This window comes from Carcharhinus amblyrhynchos, chromosome 14, assembly GCF_965287045.1.
Source record: "Carcharhinus amblyrhynchos chromosome 14, sCarAmb.v2.hapA, whole genome shotgun sequence".
Lineage (NCBI taxonomy): Eukaryota > Metazoa > Chordata > Chondrichthyes > Carcharhiniformes > Carcharhinidae > Carcharhinus > Carcharhinus amblyrhynchos.
This window is the reverse complement of record NC_137337.1, coordinates 10,321,308-10,347,032: the sequence shown is the minus strand read 5'-3', so window position 1 is coordinate 10,347,032 and position 25,725 is coordinate 10,321,308. Positions and strand designations below refer to the sequence as shown.

Sequence of the window (25,725 nt, the reverse complement as noted above, 5' to 3'; positions counted from 1 at the left end):
GGTTTTTTCCTTCCACACTGACTCTCCCTCTGCCTCTTTTTCCATTTACTTCTAACATTTCCTGCTTCTGAGTCCCCAAGCAGGACTTCCCAGTCCCTATCTCTCCAGCTTGTCGTAACAGCACACCCACATAAGAGTCATTCACCACAGACTGCTGCCTGGTGTCCATGGTTATCCTACCTCTTGCCTGACCGCATTTGCCAAATTTCTCTGTACAGGCCCAGGAATTAATGTTAATTGTCTAAAGTTTTGTTATCTTTTTAACATACTTGACCAGGCAAAATTCACACTTCATTGAAAAAATTGTTTATTCATTTGGAGGGCCTCACTTGGAATCACTCATGATAACTTTTAGGTCGCATTTTACAAGACATTGGGAACAGCAGCAGGCTGTTCAACCCCTTGAGCCTGTTTCACCATCAGTTAAATCATTTGACTTGATTTGATTTATTATTGTCATATGTATTGGCATACAGTGAAAAATATTGTTTCCTGCGTGCTACAGAGACAAAGCATACTGTTCAAAACGAAGGAAAGGAGAGAGTGTAGAATGTAGTGTTACAGTCATAGCTAGGATGTAGAGAAAGATCAGCTTAATGTAAGGTAGGTCCATTCAAAAGTCTGATGACAACAGGGAAGAAGCTGTTCTTGAGTTGGTTGGTACTTTTATAGCTCTTTCCTGACGGAAGAAGGTGGAAGAGAGAATGTCTGGGGTGTGTGGGGTCCTTAATTATGCTGGCTGCTTTGCTGATAGTAGTCATGATGTGGATATGCCGGCGATGGACTGGGGTAAACACAGTAAAAAGTCTGACAACACCAGGTTTCAGTCCAACCGATTTATTTGATAGTAAATTCACTAGCTTTCGGGTTAGCCCCTTCGTCAGGTGAATGATGAAGGGGTTCACCTGACGAAGGGGCTAACCCGAAAGCTAGTGAATTTACTATCAAATAAATCGGTTGGACTGAAACCTGGTGTTGTCAGACTTTTTACTGCTTTGCTGAGGCAGTGAGAAGTGTAGACAGAGTCAATGGATGAGAGGCTGGTTCGCGTGATGGATCATGACAAATGCTGTAACTATCCAGGCCATTAACTGAGCAAAATAAATTGTAGCAGGAGACAACTGAGTCTCTAATTGACTTAATTTGAACCAAGCACTAGAAGAGTTACTTTAAAGAGGCAGGTAAATAGGTTAATAACAGTGTCTCATTGGCTGTAGAACACAATAGGATGCCCTGAGGCTGTGAAAGGCACATATGAATACAAGTGTTTTTTTAACTGTATCATTCTGGTTGACTTACCCTCTGATTTTCCTTCTCACCCTCTCAAAGGAGAAGGACCTCAGCTGTCTTCAACTCTGTTCCCTGATGACATAGTGTGTATGGAAAATCTTGAGTGTTTACGCTTTTATTTCTTAACTATTGACGCCTATTTTAATGTCTGATCTATTTTTAGCTCTGGCAGAATCATCATTAGTGATTTTCATGGCCAATAATAACATCATATTGTTTTTTTTTAATCCACAACACACTCCAAAGAGTGTTGAAAATCTGAAATGAAATCATAAATTGTTTAAAGAAAAGGATAGGTAGGTTAATTGTCCGATTTCATTAGAACCGCCATGGTCAGTAGCAGAGCCTATTGGTAGGACTGTAAGAGGTCGAGATTGTAGAGATAGTACAAAACAGCAGGCAAAATTTTTTTTTTTATTCTTTCATGGGATGTGTGGATTACTGGCATGGCCGACATTTGTTGCCTATCTTCAATTACCCTTTTTGATTTGATTTGTTATTGTCACATGTATTAGCATACAGTGAAAAGTATTGTGCGCTATACAGACCATTCATAGAGAAGAAAAGGAGAGAGTGCAGAATGTAAAGTTACAGTCATAGCTAGGGTGTAGAGAAAGATCAACTTAATGAGTTAAGTTGATGCAGCATGGAAGAAGCTGTTTTTGAGTTGGTTGGTACCCGATCTCAGACTTTTGTATATTTTTCCCAATCTAAGAAGGTGGAAGAGAGTATGTCCGGGGTGCGTGGGATCCTTGATTATGCCGGCTGATTTTCCAAGGCAGTCGGAAGTGTAAACAGTGTGAATGGATGGAAGGCTGGTTTGAGTGATGGACTGGGCTTCATTCACGACCCTTTGTAGTTTCTTGCGGTCTTGGGCAGAGCAGGAGCCACACCAAGCTGTAATACAACCAGAAAGAATGCTTTCTATAGTGCGTCTATAGAAGTTGGTGAGAGTTGTAGGAGGCATGCCAAGTTTTCTTAGTCTCCTGAAAAGGTAGAGGCATTGGTGGGCTTTCTTAACTATAGCGTCCGCATGGAGGGACCAGGACAGGTTGTTGGTGATTTGGACACCTAGAAACTTGAAGCTTTTGACCATTTCTACTTTGCCCCTCTTGACGTAGATAGGGGCATGCCTTCCACTACACTTGAACTGTGCTTAGCCATTTCAGTGTACAGCTAAAAGTCAACTACACTGCTGTGGATCTGAAGTCACATATAAACCAGACCAGGTAAGGATGGCACATTTCCTGCCCTAAAGAGCATTTGTGAATCAGATGGGTTTTTATGACAATCAACACAGTTAATATTTCTAAAATTAGCTTTCCATTTCAAATTTTATTAATTGATGTTAAATTTCACCAGCTACCGTGGCGGGATTTGAACCCATGTCCCCAGAGAATCATCCTTAAATACTAGTCCAGTGACATTGCCATTGCCTCCCCCAGTTTAATATAAAAACTTAAAATAAAGAGGTGTAACTCACAGTGCAAAATACAAAGGTAATTTTGGCCAGCAGTTTGCATTAGAAAGAGAGAATTCAATTTAGCATTTTCCAGCAATGTTGAAGATTGCAGTAGGATTACAAGAAAATTTAACAGTGCGACCTGTAATTGTTCCTTTCAGACGTTTCACATGACAATGATGCTGAGAACACCCCAGTGATTGATGATATTATTAAAGTTGTGGGATCTGCGAAAAACTATGGGCCCACACATGATGAGCTGAAAGAATTGCAGCGCAGAGAGGCAGATGAACGCCTGGCCAGAGAGGCTAGTGAACTTGCAGAGCGGGAACGCAGGGAAGCAGAAGAAGCTGCAGAAAAACTAGCACGCTGGGAGGAGTGGGTAAGTTAGAGAAACATGCTTGAAGATGGGACATTCTGTCCAGTTAGGATACGGACAGCATTTTCATAAATGTTTATTCTGCCCATTCTTCTCTTTATTTTCAAAGAGTTCAGTTGTCACGCCCTTTATAATATATTCTAGATCTTTTTTCTAATCTACTGAAGGTTGATGGAATTGACAGTCAGTTCCTGAGAAAATAACTGCTTGATTTATAATTTAAAGTTGCAGTTACATTATATAAACGTGTTGTGTGTTTATAGCTAAGAAATAAGAACAGGCCACCTAACTTTTTGAGCCTACTCAACCTTTAAGATCATGGCTGATCTTTTACCTCAACTCCATCTTACAGCAATATCCCCATATCCCCTATCTTGTCTTTGTATTAGCTGAAAAGTAATTGTCTATGCTTTGTTAATGCAGAACAAGCGCCTGGAGGAGGTAAAGAGACAAGAACAGGAATTTCTTGAAGCTCATTCAGTTCCATTACGAAATTATTTAATGCAGAACGTCATGCCTACACTGACCAAGGGGTTGATTGAGTGCTGCAAGATCAGACCCAATGACCCAGTGGATTTTCTGGTAAGAGAAAGAAAATATTGATTCTCTTGCCACTACCCCCTCAACCTTTTTAATAAACCTCCTACCATGGCACTCAAAATAACACCATGCAATAATTTTAATCCGTGACAATATTGCATTTATGGTAATCAGTACTGGTACCATGTCAGGATCATTGTGAAGGGTGAAACGTCCAGTTTTCTATCCCAGTCTGCAGCCAAGACTAACCTCCCACAACTGTGACTGGCTAAATAGACATCGAAAGAAACAATAGCTGTGAAGCAAGTATTTAACGTGTTTGATTTTAGTACCAAGCTTCCTTATTGCCAACTACAGCAATACATTTCACTCTGTCCAAGACTGGAATTAACTACAAAGGGTTGTGCATGAAACTCCCATCACTCAAACCAGCCTCCCATCCATTGTGTTTACATTTCCCATTGCCTTGGCAAAGCAGCCAGCATAATTAAGGATCACGCATACCCTGGAAATACTCTCTTCCACCTTCTTCTGTCAGGATAAAGATACAAAAGTCTGAGGTCATGTACCAACCAACTCAAGAACAGCTTCTTCCCTGCTGCCATTAGACTTTTGAATGGACTTACCTTGCATTAAGTTGATCTTTCTCTACACCCTATCTCTGAGTGTAACACTACATTCTGTTCTCCTTTCCTTCCTTATGTACTACGGTTTGCTTTGTCTGTGTAGTGCTCAAGAAACAATACTTTCACTATATACTAGTACATGTGACAATAATAAGTCAAATCAATTCAAAATTTCAGTCCTTTCTACTGAAAGGATGGCCTACTCCTGCTCCTATTTCTTATGTTCTTATGTTCTTATGTTCTTATATTAAGAGGCCAGATATCAGTAGTACTGTGTTGAAATCTCACGGAAGAAATGTAAGCATTTTGTGTACTTGTCCATTAAATATAATGAATTCACCATATTTCAAAAACATAGTTTGGAACCACTGGGTAGCAATCAAGATCAATGGTCTTGGGTAATATCCCCCATTCGTAGTCCTGTTGTGTTACTCTCACCCCACATCTAAAGCAAATAGTAGTTTCTCTGCAGCAATTTGCGCCCCGACCCCAACCATCATCTCACATCAGTGGGATCAGACAATACAGCAAATTCACAAATCTGCAGTTTTAAAAGGTCACATAGCTGGAATGTCCACTTATTTTACCTGTTCCCCTTGTGACATAGTGTAAAAATATGAAGGTATACCTAAACATAAAGATATAGCGGGCTCCTCTCTCAAAGTTTAGGTTTCACATCAATGTTTTCTAAAACATGTGGTCAAACAATCATATAACAAGTAAAGATTTGCCATGTCCTACTTCAGTTACACCTCTCTTAAATACCCCTGCATATTTTAATTCCCACTACCCTTATACAGAACTGACCAACCTGACTAATATGTATTATATATTTATTTTCAAGGCTGAGTACCTGTTCAAGAATAATCCACAAATTGAATGAAGAGAAAAAAGAAGTTAAGTTGCTTCCAGCCATCAAATAGATGTTCAAACCAGTTCTGATAAAATGCAATGATTAGAACGGTATTTTAAATTGTAGATGAGGAACAGAAATTGTAATGGAAATGTAATTTGTGCTATTAAAATAAATCCCGCTTATACATATGAATAAAGAGATGCACATTCATTTGTACTCTTACAATGCAACACCTTTGTATTATTCTGACTTAAAAAGAAATTCTATTCCTCCATTGAAAAGTGCAGCATTGGTCTTCTGGATTATCATTAGGCTATGATTAATACAAACAAAGATCAAGTGTGAGCAATGATGTATTTTTTTCAGCCAGGTTAAGAATGTAATGGGATTAATCGGGACAAGGATTCAAAGGTGGAAGTGAAGGTGTGGTGGAGTGAATCAGTAGCTGGAGATATGTCATGGTGAAAAGAAAACCAAAGGCTAGAACAACTGGAAATTAAAGACAGGAGTTATAAGTGAAGGGTTTTTGTCTGAAGGGCTGATACAGAAAGAGGTAGTGTTTGGAGTGGGAATTAGGGTGTGGGTGTAGAATGATACAAATAATCAGAGTTGTCTTATCTGTGATTGATACCATAAGGACTTATGATCCTTGGTCAGATCCAGGTCATGAGTGGAGACCCTGTTAGGGACCAATAACGTTTTGTTTAAAGTAGATAAAGTTTGAGTTTCAAGATGCTTACAAACGTGAATAAAGCCACAATATTCCACACATTTTAAACAACAATCTTTACAAGTTCAGAAAGGTAAAACAATTTACTTTAACATTCAGGGTAAGTATGAGGGACATGTGAATTAACAGGTGAATTGTGGTCAGACACACTTCAATGCGCACAACAGATGACAGATGCACCAAACAAGATTCTACGGATTTTGCAACAACCTTCCCAGATGTTTGTCACATTGTGAGCCAACCAATGTCACTGAGACTTCATATTTCTCATAAGGGTTTCCAAGCTCCCCCTTTCAAGTTGTCTCCTCGGAAACCTCTCCAAATTTTGTCTCCATTCAGACACCTTCAATAATGACCCACCTCATGGGATGCCTTCCGAGATTCCTTTCTTCAAGTACATGCAAGTTTCACTTTCCAAGTACAGTTACAGATCTTTGACCATTCCAAGCAGAACACCATTATTCCAAAGGGGTACTTTTGCCCAACAGCACTAATACATGGCTGCCTACTTGGATCTTCAGGGATTCTTGCTTAAGGTCTGCTCACTGCAGCTCTACTCTTTTTTATTGACTTAATGGGACTTATTGCTATCTCCTGTCTTTCTCCCTTATCAGGCACTTTTCTTTGGGACTTGTCCCATCTGCTGTCTTGATTTGGAACCCCCACAATGTACGACTCCCTGGAACACCTTCTTGATAATGACACTCTGTATCAAGCTTGCCCTTTTTGGCTGTTCTTCCTCTGTAAAGGCACTCAAGGCCAGTCAATGTTCTGTAGAATGTAAAAAGGCAGAACTGTGCAAGTGTAGGATGTTTCCAGCCGGTGCACGCACAGGAGACCTGAGGTTCGTTAGGAACTGGAATACCTGATCTCCAAACTTCAGACTAAGGTAAATTTAGGTTTCATCACAAGAGAATAATAGCAAGACCATGTGAGATGGCAAGGTCAAAGCTGATGGTCGGAATAACCATTGGGAAGTGTGAGACTAAGGGGAAACAGTGAATTCAGTGGAAAGAGAGACTGATAAATTGAGATGATGACCGAGACCAAAAAATATTTTTCGTAAAAGCACGAGCAAATAGTAAGTTTCAAATTACAATCCAAGTAGCAGCAGAATCATTTGTATAAAAACAAAATTGTTAATTTGCCAAGTCTTCGGGTGTGATTTGTTTTACAAGACAGCGCAAGATGTTGACCCTTTGTTAAAGAAACAATGACGACATGTGGAAAAATGTTTCCTACACAGGGAATGGTTAGGTCCTGGAAACGCACTGCCTCAGGTGGTGACAGACTCAATAGTGAATAGAATAGAAATCCTACAATGCAGAAGGAGGTCATTCAGTGCATTGAACCTGCACTAGCAACAATCAACCCAGGCCCTTTCCCTGTAACCACACATATTTATCCTGTTAATCCCCTGGCACTAAGGGGCAATTTGGCCTGGTCTAAGCAGTATGATTTTCAGACTGAGAGGAAACCCGGGCACCTGGAGGAAATCGATGCAGACGTGGGGGAGAATGTGCAAACTCCACACAAACAGTCACCCAAGGTTGGAATTGAACTCGAGTCCCTGGTGCTGTGAAGCAGCCATGCCACCGTGCTGCCCACTAATGGTGGGCTTTGAAAAGAGAATTGTCTGAAGAGAAAGTAGTTGCAAGGCTTCCAGGAAAATTGGTTCAGACGGGCTGAATTGCTTTTTCAGAAGGTGCTAGTAAGGGAAGTGATGGGCTAAATGGCCTCCTCTAAGACTGTGCCCAACCTCTGCATGGGTTTCCTCTAGGTGCTCTGATTTCCTCCGACAGTCCAAAAGTAGGGGTGGCGCAGGGGTTAGCACTGCTGCCTCACAACGCCAGGGACCTGGGTTTGATTCCCAGCTTGGGTCACTGTCTGTGAGGAATCTGCACATTCTTCCCATGTCTACATGGGTTTCCTCCCGCAGTCTGAAAGATGTACTGGTTAGGTGCATTGAACAAAGAACAAAGAAAATTACAGCACAGGAACAGGCCCTTTGGCTCTCCAAGCCCGCACTGACCATGCTGCCTGACTTAACGAAAACCCCCTTTCCTTCTGGGGACCATATCCCTCTATTCCCATCCTATTCATGTACTTGTCAAGACGTCCCTTAAAACTGCCATGTCCGCTTCCACTACCTCCCCCGGCAACAAGTTACAGGCACTCACTGCTCTGTGTGTAAAAAATCTGCCTTGTACATCTCCTTTAAACCTTGCCCCTCACACTTTAAACCTGTGTCCCCTAGTAATTGACTCTTCCAACCTGGGAAAAAGCTTCTGACTCCCTCCATGCCTCATAATCTTGTAGACTTCTATCAGGTCTCCCCTCAATCTCTGTCTCTCCAGTGAGAACAAACCAAGTTTCTCCAACCTCTCCTCACAGCTAATGCCCCCCATACCAGACAACATCCTGGTAAATCTTTTCTGTACCCTCTCCAAAGCCTCCACATCCTTCTGGTAGTGTGGCGACCAGAATTGAACACTATATTCCAAGTGCGGCCTAACTAAGGTTCTACAAAGCTGCAGCATACCAATTTTTAAACTCAATGCCCCAACCGATGACGGCAAGCATGCCATATGCCTTCTTGACTACTTTCTCCAGGTAGATTGCCACTTTCACTGACTTGTGTACATGTACACTCAGATCCCTTTGCCTATCAATATTCTTAAGGGTTCTGCCAATTACAGTATATTTCCTATCTGTATTAGATCTTCCAAAAAGCATTACCTCACATTGGCCATGCTAAATTCTCCCTCCGTGTACCCAAACAAGCACCGGAGTGTGGCCTCTTTTAAGATCAAACCAAATAAACAAACTCAAGTTAAATCAGGACAAAGTAAAAGAGATGGCTCCCCAAAAGGGAGGGGAACAGCCTGAACAAAATCAAAGTACAAAGGAAACTTGAAAACATCAACTTAAAATGTGATTACTGGATCAATAACACACCCCAGCCCTTGTGGTGCCCAACGGGTGCGGAAGGTGTCAACCGCACCCATGGACACCTCATGCTCCCTCTGCAGGGACAGCACCTGAGTGTGGCAATGAGGGGATTTTCACACTAAATTATTGCAGTGTTAATGTAACCTTACTTGTGACACTAATAAATGAACTTAAATGAATCTATCCCATCCCTTTTAATGTTGCCCAGAGCGTGACCTTTGCCCAACTAATATTTGGCTCCACCCCCGCATTTGGGGGCTGGGGGGCGTGGCTGCGCATGCGTGCAATTGGCAGCCCGACCCGGCGTGTTCCTCGCGGTAGAGGGCTATTGCACATGCGTAAACTGGCTGTCGCGGGGGCGGGGCGGGGCGGGGGGAGGACGGTCGCCCTGACGCGCATGCTCTCCCATTCCCTGGCGGCGTCCGTGGCCGACGCGGTGACGTAGGCTGACGCCGCGCCGGGCACGTCGAGCCGGCTGGCGCTGGCTGCGGCGGGTTTGTTGTTTTTGTCCGTCTGTCGCCATGTTGGGAGCGGGCGCTTTGTTATAAAGGAGGAGCAGGGGAGGGGGTGGGGGGAAAATTAGAGAATAAAGTGGCGGGGGGGTGAGTGAAGAGGAAGAAATTTCAATTGGGTGAAAAGGTGGGGGAAAATTACAAGGGGGAGAAAATTTCCGACCAAGCGGCTAATAATAAAGCTCGGGGCGCCAGGATGAGAGTGAACCTCGGCGACCGTTAGGGAAGGGGGAGTGGAAGTGGAACGGAGCCGGGCCGAGCCGAGCCATGCCATAGTGAGTACTATGTGGAGAGTCAGGGTGTGAACGGCGAGGGAGAGGAGAGGCCTGGCCACATCTCTAGCCCACCCCACCCCGAAAGGCCAAGCGGCAGCCAGTCAGTGCCGCCGCCTTTAGGCCTCTCGCTGCCCGCAGCCAGACCCTGAGGGGAAGCTTTCATTCCAATTTATTGTTGAGTTGTCGCTTACTCACACTAAATGGATATGTCCCCCTGCATTTCTCCATTCCTTCTCTGCCGGCCTGTTTGGAGAAACGTTACGAAATTGCAATATTTTAAATCAATTTGTTTGATACGGTTGTTGATATTTAACATGGTTTTATCCCTCTGCCTTTAATATACTGCATTTTGAATGGCTGACTAGATTTTGTAACCGATGTTATGGGGAAATCTTTTAAGCCACATTTTCTGATTTTTTTTTTAAAGCTGCCTTATATTGCCCACTTAAATATAATTTATAAAGCAGAATTGCCAAAATTCTACCTGTTGAAACGTTATTTTCTTCCCAAGCCCGTTGTTCATGTATCAACACACCCCCAGCCTAGTGGTAAATTGTATAATTGATGTTGATGTAATCAAAATGGGGATCTCTACCTTCTGACATGTTAAAAGGATGACCTTGGTAAGCAACTTTTAATTGAAACCAGTACGGCAAGCAGTGCTATTTTGTACCCTTTGGTTTTGTTTAGGAAACATCCATTGATAGCTATTGTCAAAAATGAACTTGCTTAATTTGGGGAACATAGAGAAACTTGCCTTTTGGCAGGGGAACTTAATCGCTTGAATTTGAAGGGGAGCAATTTTGAATTAACAAAGTATTTTGCATGTTTACTTTGTTTAGAGGGAATATGTGTATGAACGAGATGGCAGTAATACTTTTATACTTGGTGACGCTATCAGGGAAGCCAACCTGCAGTGGCAATTTGCCATCACATCTCGTAGGGTGAAGATGAGGGGGGAAAAGCGATAAGGTTGGAACTGAATTTCACAGTAACTTCATTGCAGTTTTAATGTAACCCTTACTTGTGACTAATCAATAAAACTTTAACATGGGCTCGAAATTGGTTAAAGGACAGAGAGCAGTGATGTTTCTCGGGGTCCAGTATTTAGGCCACTATCCCCTCCTAAAATACATTATCTGTATTTGGGTATGATGTGGAGATGCTGGCTTTGGACGGGGGTAAACACAGTAAGAAGTCTAAACCTGGTGTTGTCAGACTTCTTACAGGATTTGGGTATATAGGGCATCATTTCAAAATTTTTTAGATGCACAAAACACATGTAGTAAGCAATGAAGTGGTTAGTAATGAACTTCAGAAATAGACAAGTGGATGAAATGGACACGTGGCAGGTGACATTTAACTCATTTGCTTTGATAAGAAGAAAGAGGATAGATAATGATGCAGTTTTACAGGAGCTACGGAAATAGTGACTTGGGCTGAATGTATCCAAATCTTTGCAAATGAAAATTAAGGGTTTTTAAACTAGTGCTTGAGAGCCTTGCTTTTATTGATGTAGGCACAAGAGTGCAAAAGCAAAGAAGTTAGGCCAAAACTTCATAAAACAGTGGTTAGGCTTCAGTTGGAATATTGTGTTCAATTTTGGGCACTGTACTTGAAGTATGTTGCTTTGAAAAGAGTGTGGAAGAACATAACTGAAGTCCTTCATCCCCAGTTCATTCTAGTTATTTGGAGAGCCTGGGCTTGTTCTGCTTAGAGCAGAGAAAGTTAAGAGGTTAGACAGGTGTTCAAAATCATGAATGGTTTTGCTACAGTGGCATAACTGATAATCAGAGGATACAGATCTAAGGTAATTGGTAAAAGAATCAGAGGTGGCACAAGGAAATTTGAAGTGATTTGTTGTAATCTGGAATGCATTGCCTGAAAGAGTGATGGAAGCAGAAGAAAATAAATTACAGGCTAGGTGGAAAGAGCCCAGAAGCGGGGGACAAGTTGGATAGCTCTACCAACGTGACAGCACAGATCCAAAGCACCAAATGGCCGGTTCTGTATGGTTCTATTATCTTTTATAACGGACATCTTAATGATGACCTTCATTGAATGTGACTGCTTTAAAATGCAGGATATTTTGCATAAAGTTGTAAAAGAAAATGGTGCTGGGGTGGAATGTACAAGAAGCCAGAGTTGGAAGAGCATAAAACTCTTGGAGGTTTGTTTGGATAGCAGAGGTCACAACGATAGGGCAGGCTGAGGTCATGAAGTAGAACACTTTTAAGCAGGAGATGTTGGATGTCTGACGTTGGAAATTGTGGGTTAGGATACAGACAGCAGATTTTTAACAGCTAAAGCTTATGAAAGTTGGAGATTTGTGTTGGGGATGTAGGGTCCAAACCTCAATTTGGGCGTAAGTAGCATTCCAAAGTTCTGAACAGCTGGATGGTCTCAATTTCATGGTAAAGATGTCTATGAACTTTGTGTGCTGGGGTTGGTGGTGGTGGGTGGAGGAGGAGGTGATGACAAAAACAGAGCAAATGGTTTGTAGCAAAAAACAATGCCAGGCTTATTCAGTGTGATGATACTAACTAGTATGTAGTTTTGGTAGATGATATCAATGCCTTAAAGTGCTTGTGGTCCAGACAGACATGGCAGTGGTTGGCTAAGCTGGTTCTGCACCAGTTACGTTCAAGTGTTTTGTCCATTGAATTTGAGGGAGTACAAACAGACCATGCCAAGTGGGACATGCATGATCAGCCTAGTTATTCATAAAACAGTTGTTAAAAATGAGAAATGACTGATACACAGAAAATGCTGATGGCCAAATGATGAATAAGGCTTGGCAATCCACTGGATATAAACAAATTCAAAATTTTAATGAGTTAGGAAAATTGTGTGGACTGTCATTAAATACAGCCAGAAAGTTCAATCAAAGACTTGATAATGAATTTACCAAATGCCAAAGCACTTGGAAAATTAATATGTATGTGTTTTTATTCTTTTGGCCATCAGCATTTTGTGCATCAGTCATTTCTCATTTTTAAAAAACTGTTTTACAAATAAATAGGCTGCGATGTTTCCTAATTTAGTTTAATCAATTTTTAATTTTTCTGCAAATATTTCATAAGTGCATAGTATGGATTTTGTAAAAATGAAAGTGAAATGTCCCATTAACTAGTGCTTGGAGAAGACAGCGTCTTAAGAGGAAGCCAGAGACAGTCCAATTTATTGTGACTGCATATAATTTGTGTGATTGTGTGCACTGATTATCTCCTGCATTATTATACAAATAAGACTGAGCAGTATGTGTAAATTTTGTTGTGAAAAATATCCACGTGGGCTTATCGTTTTCAGGTTTCAATACAATTTGTATGGACTTAAGTGAATTTTTGCAAATGGAGCTAGGAAAGGAGGAAGCATTTTTTCTTATCAATTTATGGTTTTACATTAAGTTCTAATATTCTGAAACTGACAACTTGTGTGCACTGACATTTAGCTATAGGTGTCCTTCACAAAGAGTATGATTCAGCAAAAATGTTGCTTATTCACTAAAGGCATTACTTAGTTTTTTACACACAGATTAGAAGCTTCAGTTGGAGGGTTTATAATTTCCTTTGGGTGCTGAAGCTGTTGAAAATACAGTCAAAGCTCCTTTGGTTTGGGTGGTCTAATTGATTAAAGAGATCAGTTATGATCTAACTGGCACAGCAGACTTGAGGGAGCCCAGTGCCCTACTCCTCTTAGTTTGTATGTCTGAATGGGTGAGAGAGGTGCCAGATTTGATTTTGATCAAGGCTAAATTAGTTTATTGTTCTTAGGTTGGGAGTCGAAAAATTACATTGTCATGTATAGCTTAGGCAAGGGAAAAAGCCATCCTGGATTTCTGCTCTTCAAAGCTATCCATTAATCCCATTGGAGTTGAATTTGTTGATGGAATTGGTTCTGATGCTTGAAATATTTTATCTGTTAGTACACTCACTGTGCAGACTTGCAGATGAAAAGTGAACAAGGAACTGGAGGCTGTCTGGTTCCTTTGGACCCAATGAGGCAGCAGCTTTGGTTGAGATGAGAGAAGATCAAATTGGCAGGAAAAAGAGGAAGAAACCAAAATGTTTCACTTTTAATATAAGAACATAAGAAATAGGAGCAGGAGTAGGCCATCTAGCCCTTCGAGCCTGCCCCGCCATTCAATAAGATCATGGCTGATCTGTCGTGTCTCAGTTCCACATTCCCGCTCTCTCCCCATAACCCTTAATCCCCTCGCCTATCAACCTGCGTCTTAACTATATTTAGTGAGGCAGCCTCCACCACTTCAACGGGCAGAGAATTCCAGAGATTCACCACCCTTTGAGTGAAGAAGTTCCTCTTCAACTCCGTTCTAAACCGCCCTCCCTTTATCTTGAGGCTGTGCCCTCTAGTCCTACTGTCCTTTGAGCGGGAAGAGCCTCTCCACCTCTACCCTATCCATCCCATTCATCATCTTATATGTCTCAATGAGATCTCCCCTCATTCTTCTAAACTCTAACGAGTACAAGCCTAGTTTATTCAGCCTCTCCTCATAGTTCAACCTCCTCAACTCCGGTATCAGCCTAGTAAACCTCCGCTGCACTCCCTCCAAAATATGTTGAAGTATACCTCACTGTAGCTTCCTGGTGGCTTTTCTGGTTAGAAGTGAGTAGCTGAGTACGCTGGCAGGGCTTCAGATTTGAATCCTCATCTGTATTGTGACAACCTCCATATTCTTGGATGTGGTAGGGTAAGAATTAATTTTCTAGTTACACAAGAATGACCACTTTAAGGTATGGAATGGTACAGATCAGAATCTCTTTACAAGATGTTCATATCTTCAAGAGCTGAGAAAATTGCAAGGACAAGATGGTAGTTTTTGTTTGCAACTTGACTTTTTTCTTGATATGAGTTTTGCATGAAAGGATGATATCCAAAAAAAGTTTCAGTCTTGTTACAATTAATGAGGTTTATAAGATTATATTTTTGTACTTTTGCTTTCAATGTAGTATAAAAGAACCATGTGATCTGTTGAAGTCTGACTGGCAGTAAGTGGTTTGATTAGAATAAGGCTTCCGTTCTCTTACTGACAAAGGTGCAAGGTATTTGCACTTGGAGACAATGATACTAGTCTCTTAAGTTTACTCGAGTCTCCCAAAGTCCCGCAAAGATGGTGTTGGTATCAGGTTGCAAACAGTTGCACTGTAAACTGTCCGTTTACTTCAAAGATGAAACAACATTGGGAGGAAGGATAGGTAATTAGCATTTTGATCTGAATGAAAGGTTCTGTTTCATGGGGAAGGGGACAGAGGAAGCCATTTTTGTGATTGGCTTAACAGTCTTCCCTATGAAGCAGTGAACGTTAGAGATAGAAATTGTTTGTGGGTCAGCAGAGAGAAAATGCTGGATAAACTCAACAAGTCTGACAGCATCTGTGAAGAACAAAAAATTATTGTTTCAAGTCCATATGACCTATCTACAGAATTGAGAAAAAAGGCTGCTTGACTGCTAGCTACCACATCCAGATGTGTGGGGGGGGGGGTCTTCAGTTGAATAGATGCATCCAGCAGTCTTCTACTGATTGTGGCAGATTTGTTTTAGTGTGGCCAGGATAAGAAAGAATCATCAGAATGGGCGTCACTGCTGTTAATGGATTTACAGATTTGCTGAAAACTGCCAAAAGTGCCTGGAGATGGTCACTTGAAATTACTACTTGGTGAAACTGATTCAGGAAACCATTGGAAGCTGGGGAGTGATTGTGGACTGCTGGAAAAAGGACTGATTTATTGAAGAGTGTGATGACTATACAAAGGGAAATATCACTGTTTTAAATTTTATTTATTAACATCACAAATGGCTTGTGTAAACACTACTGAAGTTACTGTGAAAATCGTCTAGTTGCCACACTCAAGCGACTGTTTGGGTACACGGGGGGAGAATTTAGCATGGCCATTGCACCTAACCAGCATGTCTTTCGGACTGTAGGAGGAAAACCATGTTCACGCAGGGGGACATGAATATTGTTCACGCAGGGGGACATGAATATAGCTGAGGAGGACATTGGGTTGCAGGGGTGTAAAATAGACAGTATTACGGTTGATAAAGAGGATGTGCTGGAAATTCTTGAGGGGCTGAAAATAGATAAGTCCCCTGGTCCGGATGGGATCTACCCTAGGATTCTCTGGGAGGCTAGAGAGGTGATTGCAGAGCCTCTGGCTCAGATCTTCAGGTCGTCATTGGTCTCTGGTGTAGTCCCGGAGGATTGGAGGATAGCGAATGTTGTCCCATTGTTTAAGAAGGGGAACAGAGACTTTTCCGGGAATTATAGACCGGTGAGTCTTACTTCTGTTGTGGGCAAGGTTTTAGAAAAAATTATTAGGGATAGGATTTATAGTTATTTGGAGTGTAATGAATTGATTAGAAATAGTCAGCATGGTTTTGTAGCGGGTAGGTCGTGCCTTACTAACTTTATTGAGTTTTTTGAGAAGGTGACCAAAGAGGTGGATGGGGGCAAGGCGGTTGACGTGGTATACATGGATTTTAGTAAGGCGTTCGATAAGGTTCACCATGGTAGGCTTCTGCAGAAAATGCAGATGTATGGGATTGTGGGTAATCTAGGAAGTTGGATCAGGAATTGGCTATCAGATAGGAGACAGAGGGTGGTGGTGGATGGTAAATATTCATCATGGAGTACAGTTACGAGTGGTGTGCCTCAGGGATCTGTTTTGGGGCCACTGTTGTTTGTAATTTTTATTAATGATCTGGATGAGGGTATAGTTGGGTGGATTAGTAAATTTGCTGATGACACCAAAATTGGAGGTGTGGTAGATTGTGAGGAAGGGTGTCATAGTCTGCAGGGAGACTTAGATAGGTTGCAGAGCTGGGCCGAGAGGTGGCGGATGGAATTTAATGCGGAGAAGTGTGAGGTAATTCACTTTGGTAGGAGCAACAGATGTGTCGAGTATAGGGCTAACGGGAGGACTTTGAATAGTGTGGATGAACAGAGGGATCTAGGTGTGTGTGTACATAGATCCCTGAAAGTTGGGAATCAAGTAGATAAGGTTGTTAAGAAGGCGTACGGTGTCTTGGCGTTTATTGGTAGGGGGATTGAATTTAGGAGTCGCAGTGTAATGTTGCAACTGTACACTACTCTAGTGCGGCCGCACTTGGAGTACTGTGTGCAGTTCTGGTCCCCGCATTACAAGAAGGATGTGGAGGCGTTGGAGAGGGTGCAGAGGAGGTTTACTAGGATGTTGCCTGGTATGGTGGGGAGGTCCTATGAGGAGAGACTGAGGGATTTAGGGTTGTTTTCGTTGGAAAGAAGGCGGCTAAGAGGGGATCTTATTGAAACATATAAGATGATTAGAGGTTTAGATAGGGTGGATAGTGATAGCCTTTTTCCTCGGATGGAGAAAGCTAGCACGAGGGGGCATGGCTTTAAATTAAGGGGGGGTAGCTACAGGACGGATGTCAGGGGTAGGTTCTTTACCCAGCGGGTGGTGAGGGATTGGAATGCCCTGCCTGCTGCAGTTGTAAATGCGTCTAGTTTGGGGGCGTTTAAGAGATCTCTGGATAGGTTTATGGACGAAAAGGGATTGGTATAGGCTAGTGGGTCATTGTTTTTGTAACTGGTCGGCGCAACATCGTGGGCCAAAGGGCCTGTTCTGCGCTGTAATGTTCTATGTTCTATGTTCTATAGACCCAGAGAATGTATGAACTCCACACAGTCACCCAAGCCGCGAATTGAACCTGGGTCACTGGCACTGATAGGCAGCAATGTTATCCACTATGCCACTGTGGTGCATGTGCCCCTTGTGATTTTAAGTTGCCGACAAAATGTTTAGTTAGTGCTTTTGGTCCTTTGTAACAGAAGTTTTACTTTGTGAAATGCGTTGTCATTCTTTCAACTGTTAACTGGAAAGTCACATTTCTTAAATTATTGGTCTTTATGGAAATCATAACACCCTCAAATATGACCTTTGCACATGTTCATAAATAGTTACTGGAGTGCCGTTCTGAACATCATCAGATTTGTGTCATGTGAGGATATAGCCACGTGGGAGTGTAACAATTATGCATGACAAATGCCAGGCACAGCTTTCTTTTAGTGGTGATGTGCCATGTGTGCTCCTAGTATAATAGTGACATGTGTTTCTAATTTCTGGCTTGTCCCAGTGGAAGGGTTAATTGTGCTTGGGAGGATAAATTATTCTTGGGTAGTTATAAAGTAACATTGTTTGGGTTCATTTGCTTATGTTAACGCAAAACATTCTGCATGACTGCAATGATATGATCTCAGGTTTGCCTTGCTGTGTGAATGATGATCAAGCTGCGCTTTGCTGAGGAAGGTTTTATCTCCAGAAGTTACATGAGGCTCTGTCGTACAGATTAAGTCAGGCTAGTGACTAGTCCAGAGAAATGATTCCTGTCATGGATTTTAAGCTAACCTACCATAGTTCTGAAATTAAGTATTAGGTAAGGTGAAGATCTCATGACCATGAGTTGTCAGCATTAAGAGTGAGGGCATAAAAACTAAGTATTGGCAAAACTCAGCAGCTGGCAGATCCCTCCTTTAGGTTCCAAAGAATGATACTGGACGTGATAGCTGTTTGTTTCCCCACAGGTACAATCAGACCTGATTTTTGCCAGCACTTTGTTGTTTCAAATTTTCAGTATACCAGTGTTTTGTTTTTATTGAAGAATCAGGGCATGGTAGGTTGAGGTGGTGGGGAATAGCTGAGGAAAATAGCCATTTCAGAATAGCTGGTTTTGAAAGTGGTGTTATTGGAGACTGAAGAACTGATGGAAAAACTTGAGTATTTATAGGGAATAGGGAGGGAAGAAATTCATCCAGTGGGTTGTTTGATTCTGTGATCTTAAAATAGATGTTAGAATTGGAGAGAGAAGTCTAGGGAAATGCAGGTACGGATGAACTTCGAGTGAAAATGGAAGTACAGCCACTGGAAATTTCAAGATCGAATTGAAAGCAGCGTTGCACACATCAGCAGTGAAATGAAGTTTTAGGGGGGTGGCCAAAATATGATAAAGTTGCTACATATTTCTAGCTTTCTGATTTTTTTTGTTTTGTTTTGGTTCAGTCATTGTTTTTACCCTTTGTCCGTAATATAGGATTATGTAGTCTTGAGTTTGGAATGAACAAGAGGAAATATCACTGGAGTGACACATTATTAATCAAGTGGACATTTTGAAAAACATGGAGATTTTGGAGCTGAAAGTAATAAATGGGAGTGTCCACTAGTGAAATTAGAAAATGATTTGGGTATCACATTTTGAAATAGTCTTCAGTGTTATTTGTATTTTGGACGTCAGGGAGTAACTGTGCTGAATGTTCCATCAAGAGAATGAGTACTCTATGTATTTGTGTAAAGGTCGACCCAAAGACTTTTGGCTTAAAGAAATTTTCCTTGTACTTCGTGTAAAATCAACCCTAACTTTTTGGAACCAAACTCTGGTTGTGAATTGTAATTAATAATCAAAACAATCAGCAAGACTAACTTGTACTACATAATCTGTCTTGATTCCTTTGAGAAAGAATATTAAGTACATAACTCCGTTTAAACTGGATGAAAATGGTAGATTGGTTTAATGAATATTGGCAAAACTATTGTGTTATCACTGGCGGAGCCATTTAACTGTGCCCTCCGAGAATCAAAGGATGATATTTCAGACTTCACTGGTATTAGGTGCAACAGATTCATGAAATGGCAAAACTTGGTGCTCGTCAGAAAACAAAAATTTCACATCGGCCAAAGTCATCAAATCCACTGTTTTGTGATCCAACACTGAAGAATGGACATTGATTGGCCAGCTTTAGGCATATGGATGAAACGTTAATGAACTGTGCCAGGCTAAGATGAGTAGAAAACCATCCTTGTAAAGACAACTAGCTATTGGAAGATGCGGTTCACAGTGGTTCAGTTGTACAATTAAAGCCCATGGTGATATTTAAGCACAAAGGTTGAGAAATTTCAGAAAAACATTGTTGTCTGTACTCAAGAGGTTGGGTGGATGAAGGCAATTGCAGAAATTAGTGGGAGAAGTGTGGAATTTGAGACGAAATATACTGAAAGAAAAATGTTTGTTCACCTACCATATTGTCAGTAGTTGGAATTTGAGCATGTAGTCCAATGTAAGAGAATAACCAACAACAACTTTGCCCTTATTCCCAACAGTCAGATTAGTGTTGATCAGTCCTTGAATGTAGATATCAATAAACCTTTCGAGGACTGTATCTGAAAGACGTGGAACGAGGACGTTGGAACGTGAAAAATCATACACGAAAGGTGGAAATATGCCAGCACCCTCAACATTGTGCCAATGAGTCATTGACCATAGAATGAACTGTTATCCCAATATTGTCAAAAAATAATTTCTAACGTGGAATATTGAAAGTGCTTGATGATACTGAGGATGGTTACTTGGGAAATGATGCCAAAGTCAGCTTCCTAAGCTTGCCGTAAAATATTGGGGTCTCAAATTTTGTCAGTTATACAAGTTTGTATTGTTTTTATTCATTGATTCATGGGACGTGGGCTGACTCAACTATCATTTGCCCATCCCTAATTGCCCTGGAGAAAGTGGTGGTGAGCCGCCTTTTTGAACCATTCTATTTGTTATGTAGGTACACACATAGTGATAGGGAGGGAGCTCCAGAATTCTATCCAGTGACATTGAAGGAATGGCAGTATGTTTCCAGGTCAGGATGGTGTGTGGCTTGGAGGGGAACTTGCAGGTGCTGTTTCCATGCATGTGCTGTCCTTGTTCTTCGAAATGGGAGCAGTTGTGGTTTTGGCAGGTGCTGTTGAAGGAGCCTTGGTGAGTTCCTGTCTTGCATCTTGTAAATGGTAAACAGTGCTGCCACTGTGCATTGATAGTGGAAGGAGGGAGTGAGTGAATGTTAACCCATCTACAATCAAGTGGGCTGCTTTGTCCTGGACGATGTTGAATTTTTGACAGTATTGGAGCTGCACTAATCCAAGTGGAGAGTATCCATTGCACTCCTGAATAATTGGCCTTAAATATAGTAATCATTGTAAAGCCCATAACCTTGCATGAGTTTTTTTTCTCTTTATTTCTATTAGAAAGGTGAAAAAAGACACAAGCTAGCATATAGTTGTGCTGTTCTGTCTCTGAGGATCCTCTGTTTTATCCTGTTCGAGTTTTTTGATTATCACAGATCCATGCTTGTTTTTCTAATATTGATGTGAAAATTACATTCACGTATCCTGCTACCATGCAATGCTTTGCAAGTAGCTGTAGATGAAATCCTTTACATTAATATAAAATCTTAAAATATAATCATGTACAACACAGCTTTTATAAGAAAGCTACTTGCTAATAGGAATGCTGGATGTTGCCAGTGTTCTTTGTGGTTGTGCATCGCCTCCTTTTTGTTTTCCGTTTTGCTTGCATCTTCTGTTGTGATCTTGCCCCACCTTGCCAGCTGGTGTCAAGATGACTCGCTTGGAGAGTATTTTGGGCAAGTATGTTCACCATCAGAATTTTTTTCATGTGCTGGATGAGTAATCTTAATATAGACTACTGTTTTACATTCAATGTGGCAGGTTTCCTTTGCTGGTCACTGCTGTTTTGTGCTTCCATGTTTTGTGAAACTGTTCCAGTGCGCACTATACCTGCCAGTTTTTCAGTAATTGCAATTAAATATGTTAGATTGATTTTCAAGGGCAACCTGCATTCTACTCGTGACATTGGCTATATTAATTTGTAAGCTATTTTTCTGTAAAAATATGCTACCATATCTGTACTGGATACAGTGATAAATTGTGATTCCCTTTTGAAGGAGTTGCTGTGGTCTCATGTGGGATAGATAATCTTTACCACTTTATATAATATTTTTAATATATATGTATGTATAATGTGTGCTGCAGATGACAGATGGAAGCAAAACTAGGATGAGAAATATCTTTGTAGTTCAACATTCTTGAAATTCCAGTGAAATGACAGCATTGTAGACTTGAAAGTATTTAACCTTGATTAAACCTGTTGTAAATGCTCACCAGTAGTGACTGGAAGAGGGAATTAATCCATAAATGTCAAATTTTGTCACTTAGAATCAACCACTTCCCTTAGATATTCAGTGACATAATTACTGACTTCCCCATCATTAGCCAGAAACATAATTGGACCAGCCACAAATATTGTGCTGTGTGAGCAGGTCATTGGCTAAGTATTCTGCAGAGTAGCAGCTCACTTGACTCTGAAGGCCCTCCACCACATCCAAGGCAGAAGTCAGAAATGTGACGGAATGCTTCCTACTTGCCTGGATGAGAGAGTTCCAGGAATCTCAGCAATATCCATGACAAAACTGCCCACTTGATTGGTATTACCTCCACAGCCAGTGCATGTTGGCAGCAGTGTGCACTGTAAAGGAGAAAGGGAACAGGCAAATAAGAATACCAAGTTCCTTCCCATGTTGTGCACCATCTGGATTTGAAAATATGTTGTTGTTCCTTCAGCATTGCTAGGTCAAAATCCTGGAACTCCCCCTAATAGCACTATGAAACAACTGTCGCCATACGGATTGCAGCAGTTCGGGAAGGAATGTAACCCATTGCCTGATCATAAGCAAATAGGAATGGACAGTTGCCATCGCTTGAATGCACTTGATGAACTTCATTGTGCAATGATGTTACTTTAGTGCTGAATGTACTTAGATTTAAATAATTTTGATTTACTCGCAGATTTTATAAATAGAATTATTTGCTCCAACCTCACATATCACAAGCAGTAAGTGTTCAATTTCTGTTTAGTTTGATTTTTTTTCTGTTTTGTTCCACAGCCCTGCTGCAAATCAAGGATCTCTGCAGCCCCAGACACACAAACATTATGGTATTACATCTCCAATCAGTTTGGCTTCACCAAAGGAAAATGATTACGTGCTTACTCAAAAACTCATTGAAGCATTGAAACCTTTTGGAGTCTTTGAAGAGGAAGAGGAGCTGCAGCACAGGTGAATCTTGCAAGAATCAGCCACAATTGGAAAGCTATTCAGCCCTAGTTTAATAAACCTTTGTTTTCCCTGATTTTCAGTCAAGTTTTTGTTTATTTATTCATCTGACTGACTTGCTTTGACTGGTCTTTATTTTGTACATGGATCAGGGTAGAGGTGTGATACCCTGGAGCTCTACTCATTCTTTTGACCATAGTAAATTTTCCATCTCCACATACAAACATAATAATCTTCTGTTTGTGGGCTGGGAGATTTGTGATTAAAAAAGCACCTAGGATATAATTCCTTTCAGAATTGCTCACCTCTGCGCTTGTGATCGTCGAACTTGGCTGTGTTTAAAAACTTGCTCTGCTTACATTCTTTCCTCTCCTATATCACCGGCACTAACTGGACATTATTGTGTTGTTGTTCCAGAAAACGTTTCATCTCAATTATTAGCTTCTGTATTTAGGAAATGAATATGATTAAAAATTAGTTAAAGGGGAAGATCACTGGCCGTGTCTGCCTGTCTCTTTCGGATGTCAACCGTGTCTCCCCATTTCTAACCATATTCCCAATTTTGTTGCACACTCTGACACCGATACTCCTGATAGGTTTTTCCAAATTTAAATGAAAAGGTTCACAAGATATCCAGTCTGTCCAGTATCAGGGCACTGCAGCTGCAGTGTATCCTATCTGAGGGCCACATAGAAAAGTAGGCTGGTTAGCCACTTGAGCTTGTTGCAGCTTTCAATGAAAACCTAGCTTATTTGTGACCTAATTCCATATTTTTGGCTTTGTCCCATGTTCTCTAATACTTTTACTTAAACACGTTAATTTTGGTTTTAAAATTAGCAGTTGATTTGCAATGAATTGTCATTCATTCTAATAGGAGCCTACTCCTGCTCCTAATTCTTATGTTCTTATGTCGTTGTGGAGAAGAGTTTCAAACTTTTCACTTTTGTGTTGAAGTGTTTCTTAATTTCTGAAAGGTTGTGTTCTAATCTTTAGAATATGTCCTGTCCTCAACTACAACCACTGGAAACCTACGCTAACTGTTCTCTTCAATATCATGAATTTTTAAATCAAAAACCACAAACAAATTTGCCAGTGACGTTCCAAGCAGTGCAGATGAAAATTAAATTATTAAATTGGTAACAGATTAAAAGAATGGGCAGATGATGGCAAATTAATTTCAAAATGGATAAATGTTAGGTTGTTCACAATGGGCCTCAAAAGAACACCACAAGCAGAGCACTTTCTAAATGGTGAAAAGCTGAAATGCTGGAGTTCTGGGTGCACATCAAATGTCATGAATAATTATGTCATGAGAGTAATCGAAGTTTAATGCAACACTGGTCTTCAGGGTTCCAGGGGATATAGCCATAGTTTCCATCTCTCCATGTAATTTAACTTTTGAAGTTCAGGTATGTTTCTGAACTCCAGTTCAAGAAAAAGCTTGCCACCACAGAGCAATTAAGGATTGCTAAATGTTGGCCTTGCTAGCAATGTTCGCATCAAATGAAAAAGTAAAAACAATTTTAGTAAATATAGACTGCATTTCCTACAAAGCCAGTATATTTTTCTTAAGGAGTGATGCCCAGACCTTTAAGGTAAACAGCTGAGGCCCCAATACAGACCCTTGCAGCGCACCACTAAATCACGGCCTACCAATTACAGGATCTCGCATTTATCCCTACTCTATCTCCTGCCCAATAGCCAATTTCCAAGCCAGGTCCATAATCTTCCTTCAGTTCCATGAGCTTTAGCTCAGGGTCTCTTACAAGGGACTTTAACAAATGCCTTCTGGAAGTCCAATACCCATACATGTTCTCTTGTCCACTGCTTCAGTCACATCTTCAAAAAATTTCAATCCGATTCATTGGGCATGACCTACCATTTACAAGTCTAATGTGGCAGTCTGATCAGCATGAAGTTTTCAATCACTCTGTCCTTAATTATACTTAACCTAACATCTGTTGTTCAGAATATATTAACTGGGCCACAATTCTCCAGAATCTCTAGTTTCACTAAATAGTAGAATGGTGTGCAATTTTCAAATCTAATGGAATGGCTCCTGAAGGTAGAGAACTTTAGAGGATTATATTTCTCTATAAAACTTGAGATGGAAATCATCAGAGCCATTGTTTTCTTCATTGCTGCCATTAGCTTGCGTTAATTTTGAGTCCCTCCCTGATTCCTTAGAATATTGACAAGCTGATCTCTACTGTAAATACTGAAATCAGTCAACATCACATTTTCATTGCCAAAATCACCATTATCAGTTTCAAAGGGCTCAACATTGCTCCGGAATATTTTATAAAGTGTAGACTGGAGTAATTTACAACACAGAAGGAGGCCAGTTGGCCCATTAAATCTATCACCATGGAGCAATCCAGTCATTTTCTCATTGCCCCAGCTTAATCCCTATAGTCCAAAGAGGTTTTTCAAATTATTGATTATTTTCACTTCCTCCACTTTGTGGGTAATAGGTTTCCAGTTATTGCCACCCTCTGCATTTTTTAAAAAAAGTCCCGCTCCTATTAAATTGTTTAAAAAGTTGATCGATTTGTGATATTGCTTACAAAATTCTTTTCATCTTTTTAGCCCTTATATCTGTGCTATTTCATTGCATTTTTCTATGCTTTTTCTTTTGGTTTTTTGTTGTCTCTTATCTCTTTGATCATCAGTGGCTGTTTTTGGAAGGTAAAACTCTTGCCCCTTAGGGCTATAAATGTTTCTTTGCAAGCTTCTTTATTGAGCACCTTTCACTGATTTATCTGTTGTTTTACCTACAAACATTTGCCAGTTTACTATGATCATTTTCTATCTTGTGACTTTGAAGTCAGCCTTAACTAAATCTAGAAAATAGTAGCCATTTTACATTTCTGATTTAATAATCATAAGATCAATGTTTGTTCATTGTCAAGCTATTAACAAAATCTGTCTTCCTTAGTACTCAATCAATTATGACCTTATTGGTCCTCAGACACATTGTTACAGATCAAATCCTGAGTAATTCACTTTGTTTCTGACATGCGAGTCTGCTTGTCCCAGTCTGTAATGAAGGTTAAATCCTTTAATAACATCACTCTATTTTTACTGTATGCTTGTCTCTGCATTTATACAAAGCAACCAGAGAGCCTATACAAAATTCCTACTAAAGTCTTTC

The 25,725-nt window shown here is 40.7% G+C and overlaps 2 protein-coding genes across 7 annotated transcripts in view; both read left to right on the top strand.

The window, feature by feature from the left end:
- ak7b (adenylate kinase 7b) overlaps positions 1-5,326 on the top strand; it is a 51,527-nt gene extending 46,201 nt beyond the window's left edge. The window contains exons 16-18 of the mRNA XM_080202272.1: positions 2,914-3,134; positions 3,555-3,713; positions 5,142-5,326. Of these exons, the coding sequence (XP_080058398.1) occupies positions 2,914-3,134; positions 3,555-3,713; positions 5,142-5,180 (419 nt within the window). The 3' untranslated portion in view covers positions 5,181-5,326. The remainder of the gene's footprint in view (positions 1-2,913; positions 3,135-3,554; positions 3,714-5,141) is intronic.
- Positions 5,327-9,450: 4,124 nt separating this feature from the next.
- LOC145352423 (poly(A) polymerase type 3) overlaps positions 9,451-25,725 on the top strand; it is a 74,876-nt gene continuing 58,601 nt past the window's right edge. For all 6 annotated transcript variants that reach the window (XR_013888542.1, XM_080202266.1, XM_080202265.1 and 3 more), the window contains exons 1-2: positions 9,451-9,622; positions 22,404-22,574. Coding sequence is in view for 5 of the 6 variants with exons in the window: in XM_080202266.1 (XP_080058392.1) it covers positions 9,615-9,622; positions 22,404-22,574 (179 nt within the window). In the remaining variant the exon portion in view is untranslated. The remainder of the gene's footprint in view (positions 9,623-22,403; positions 22,575-25,725) is intronic.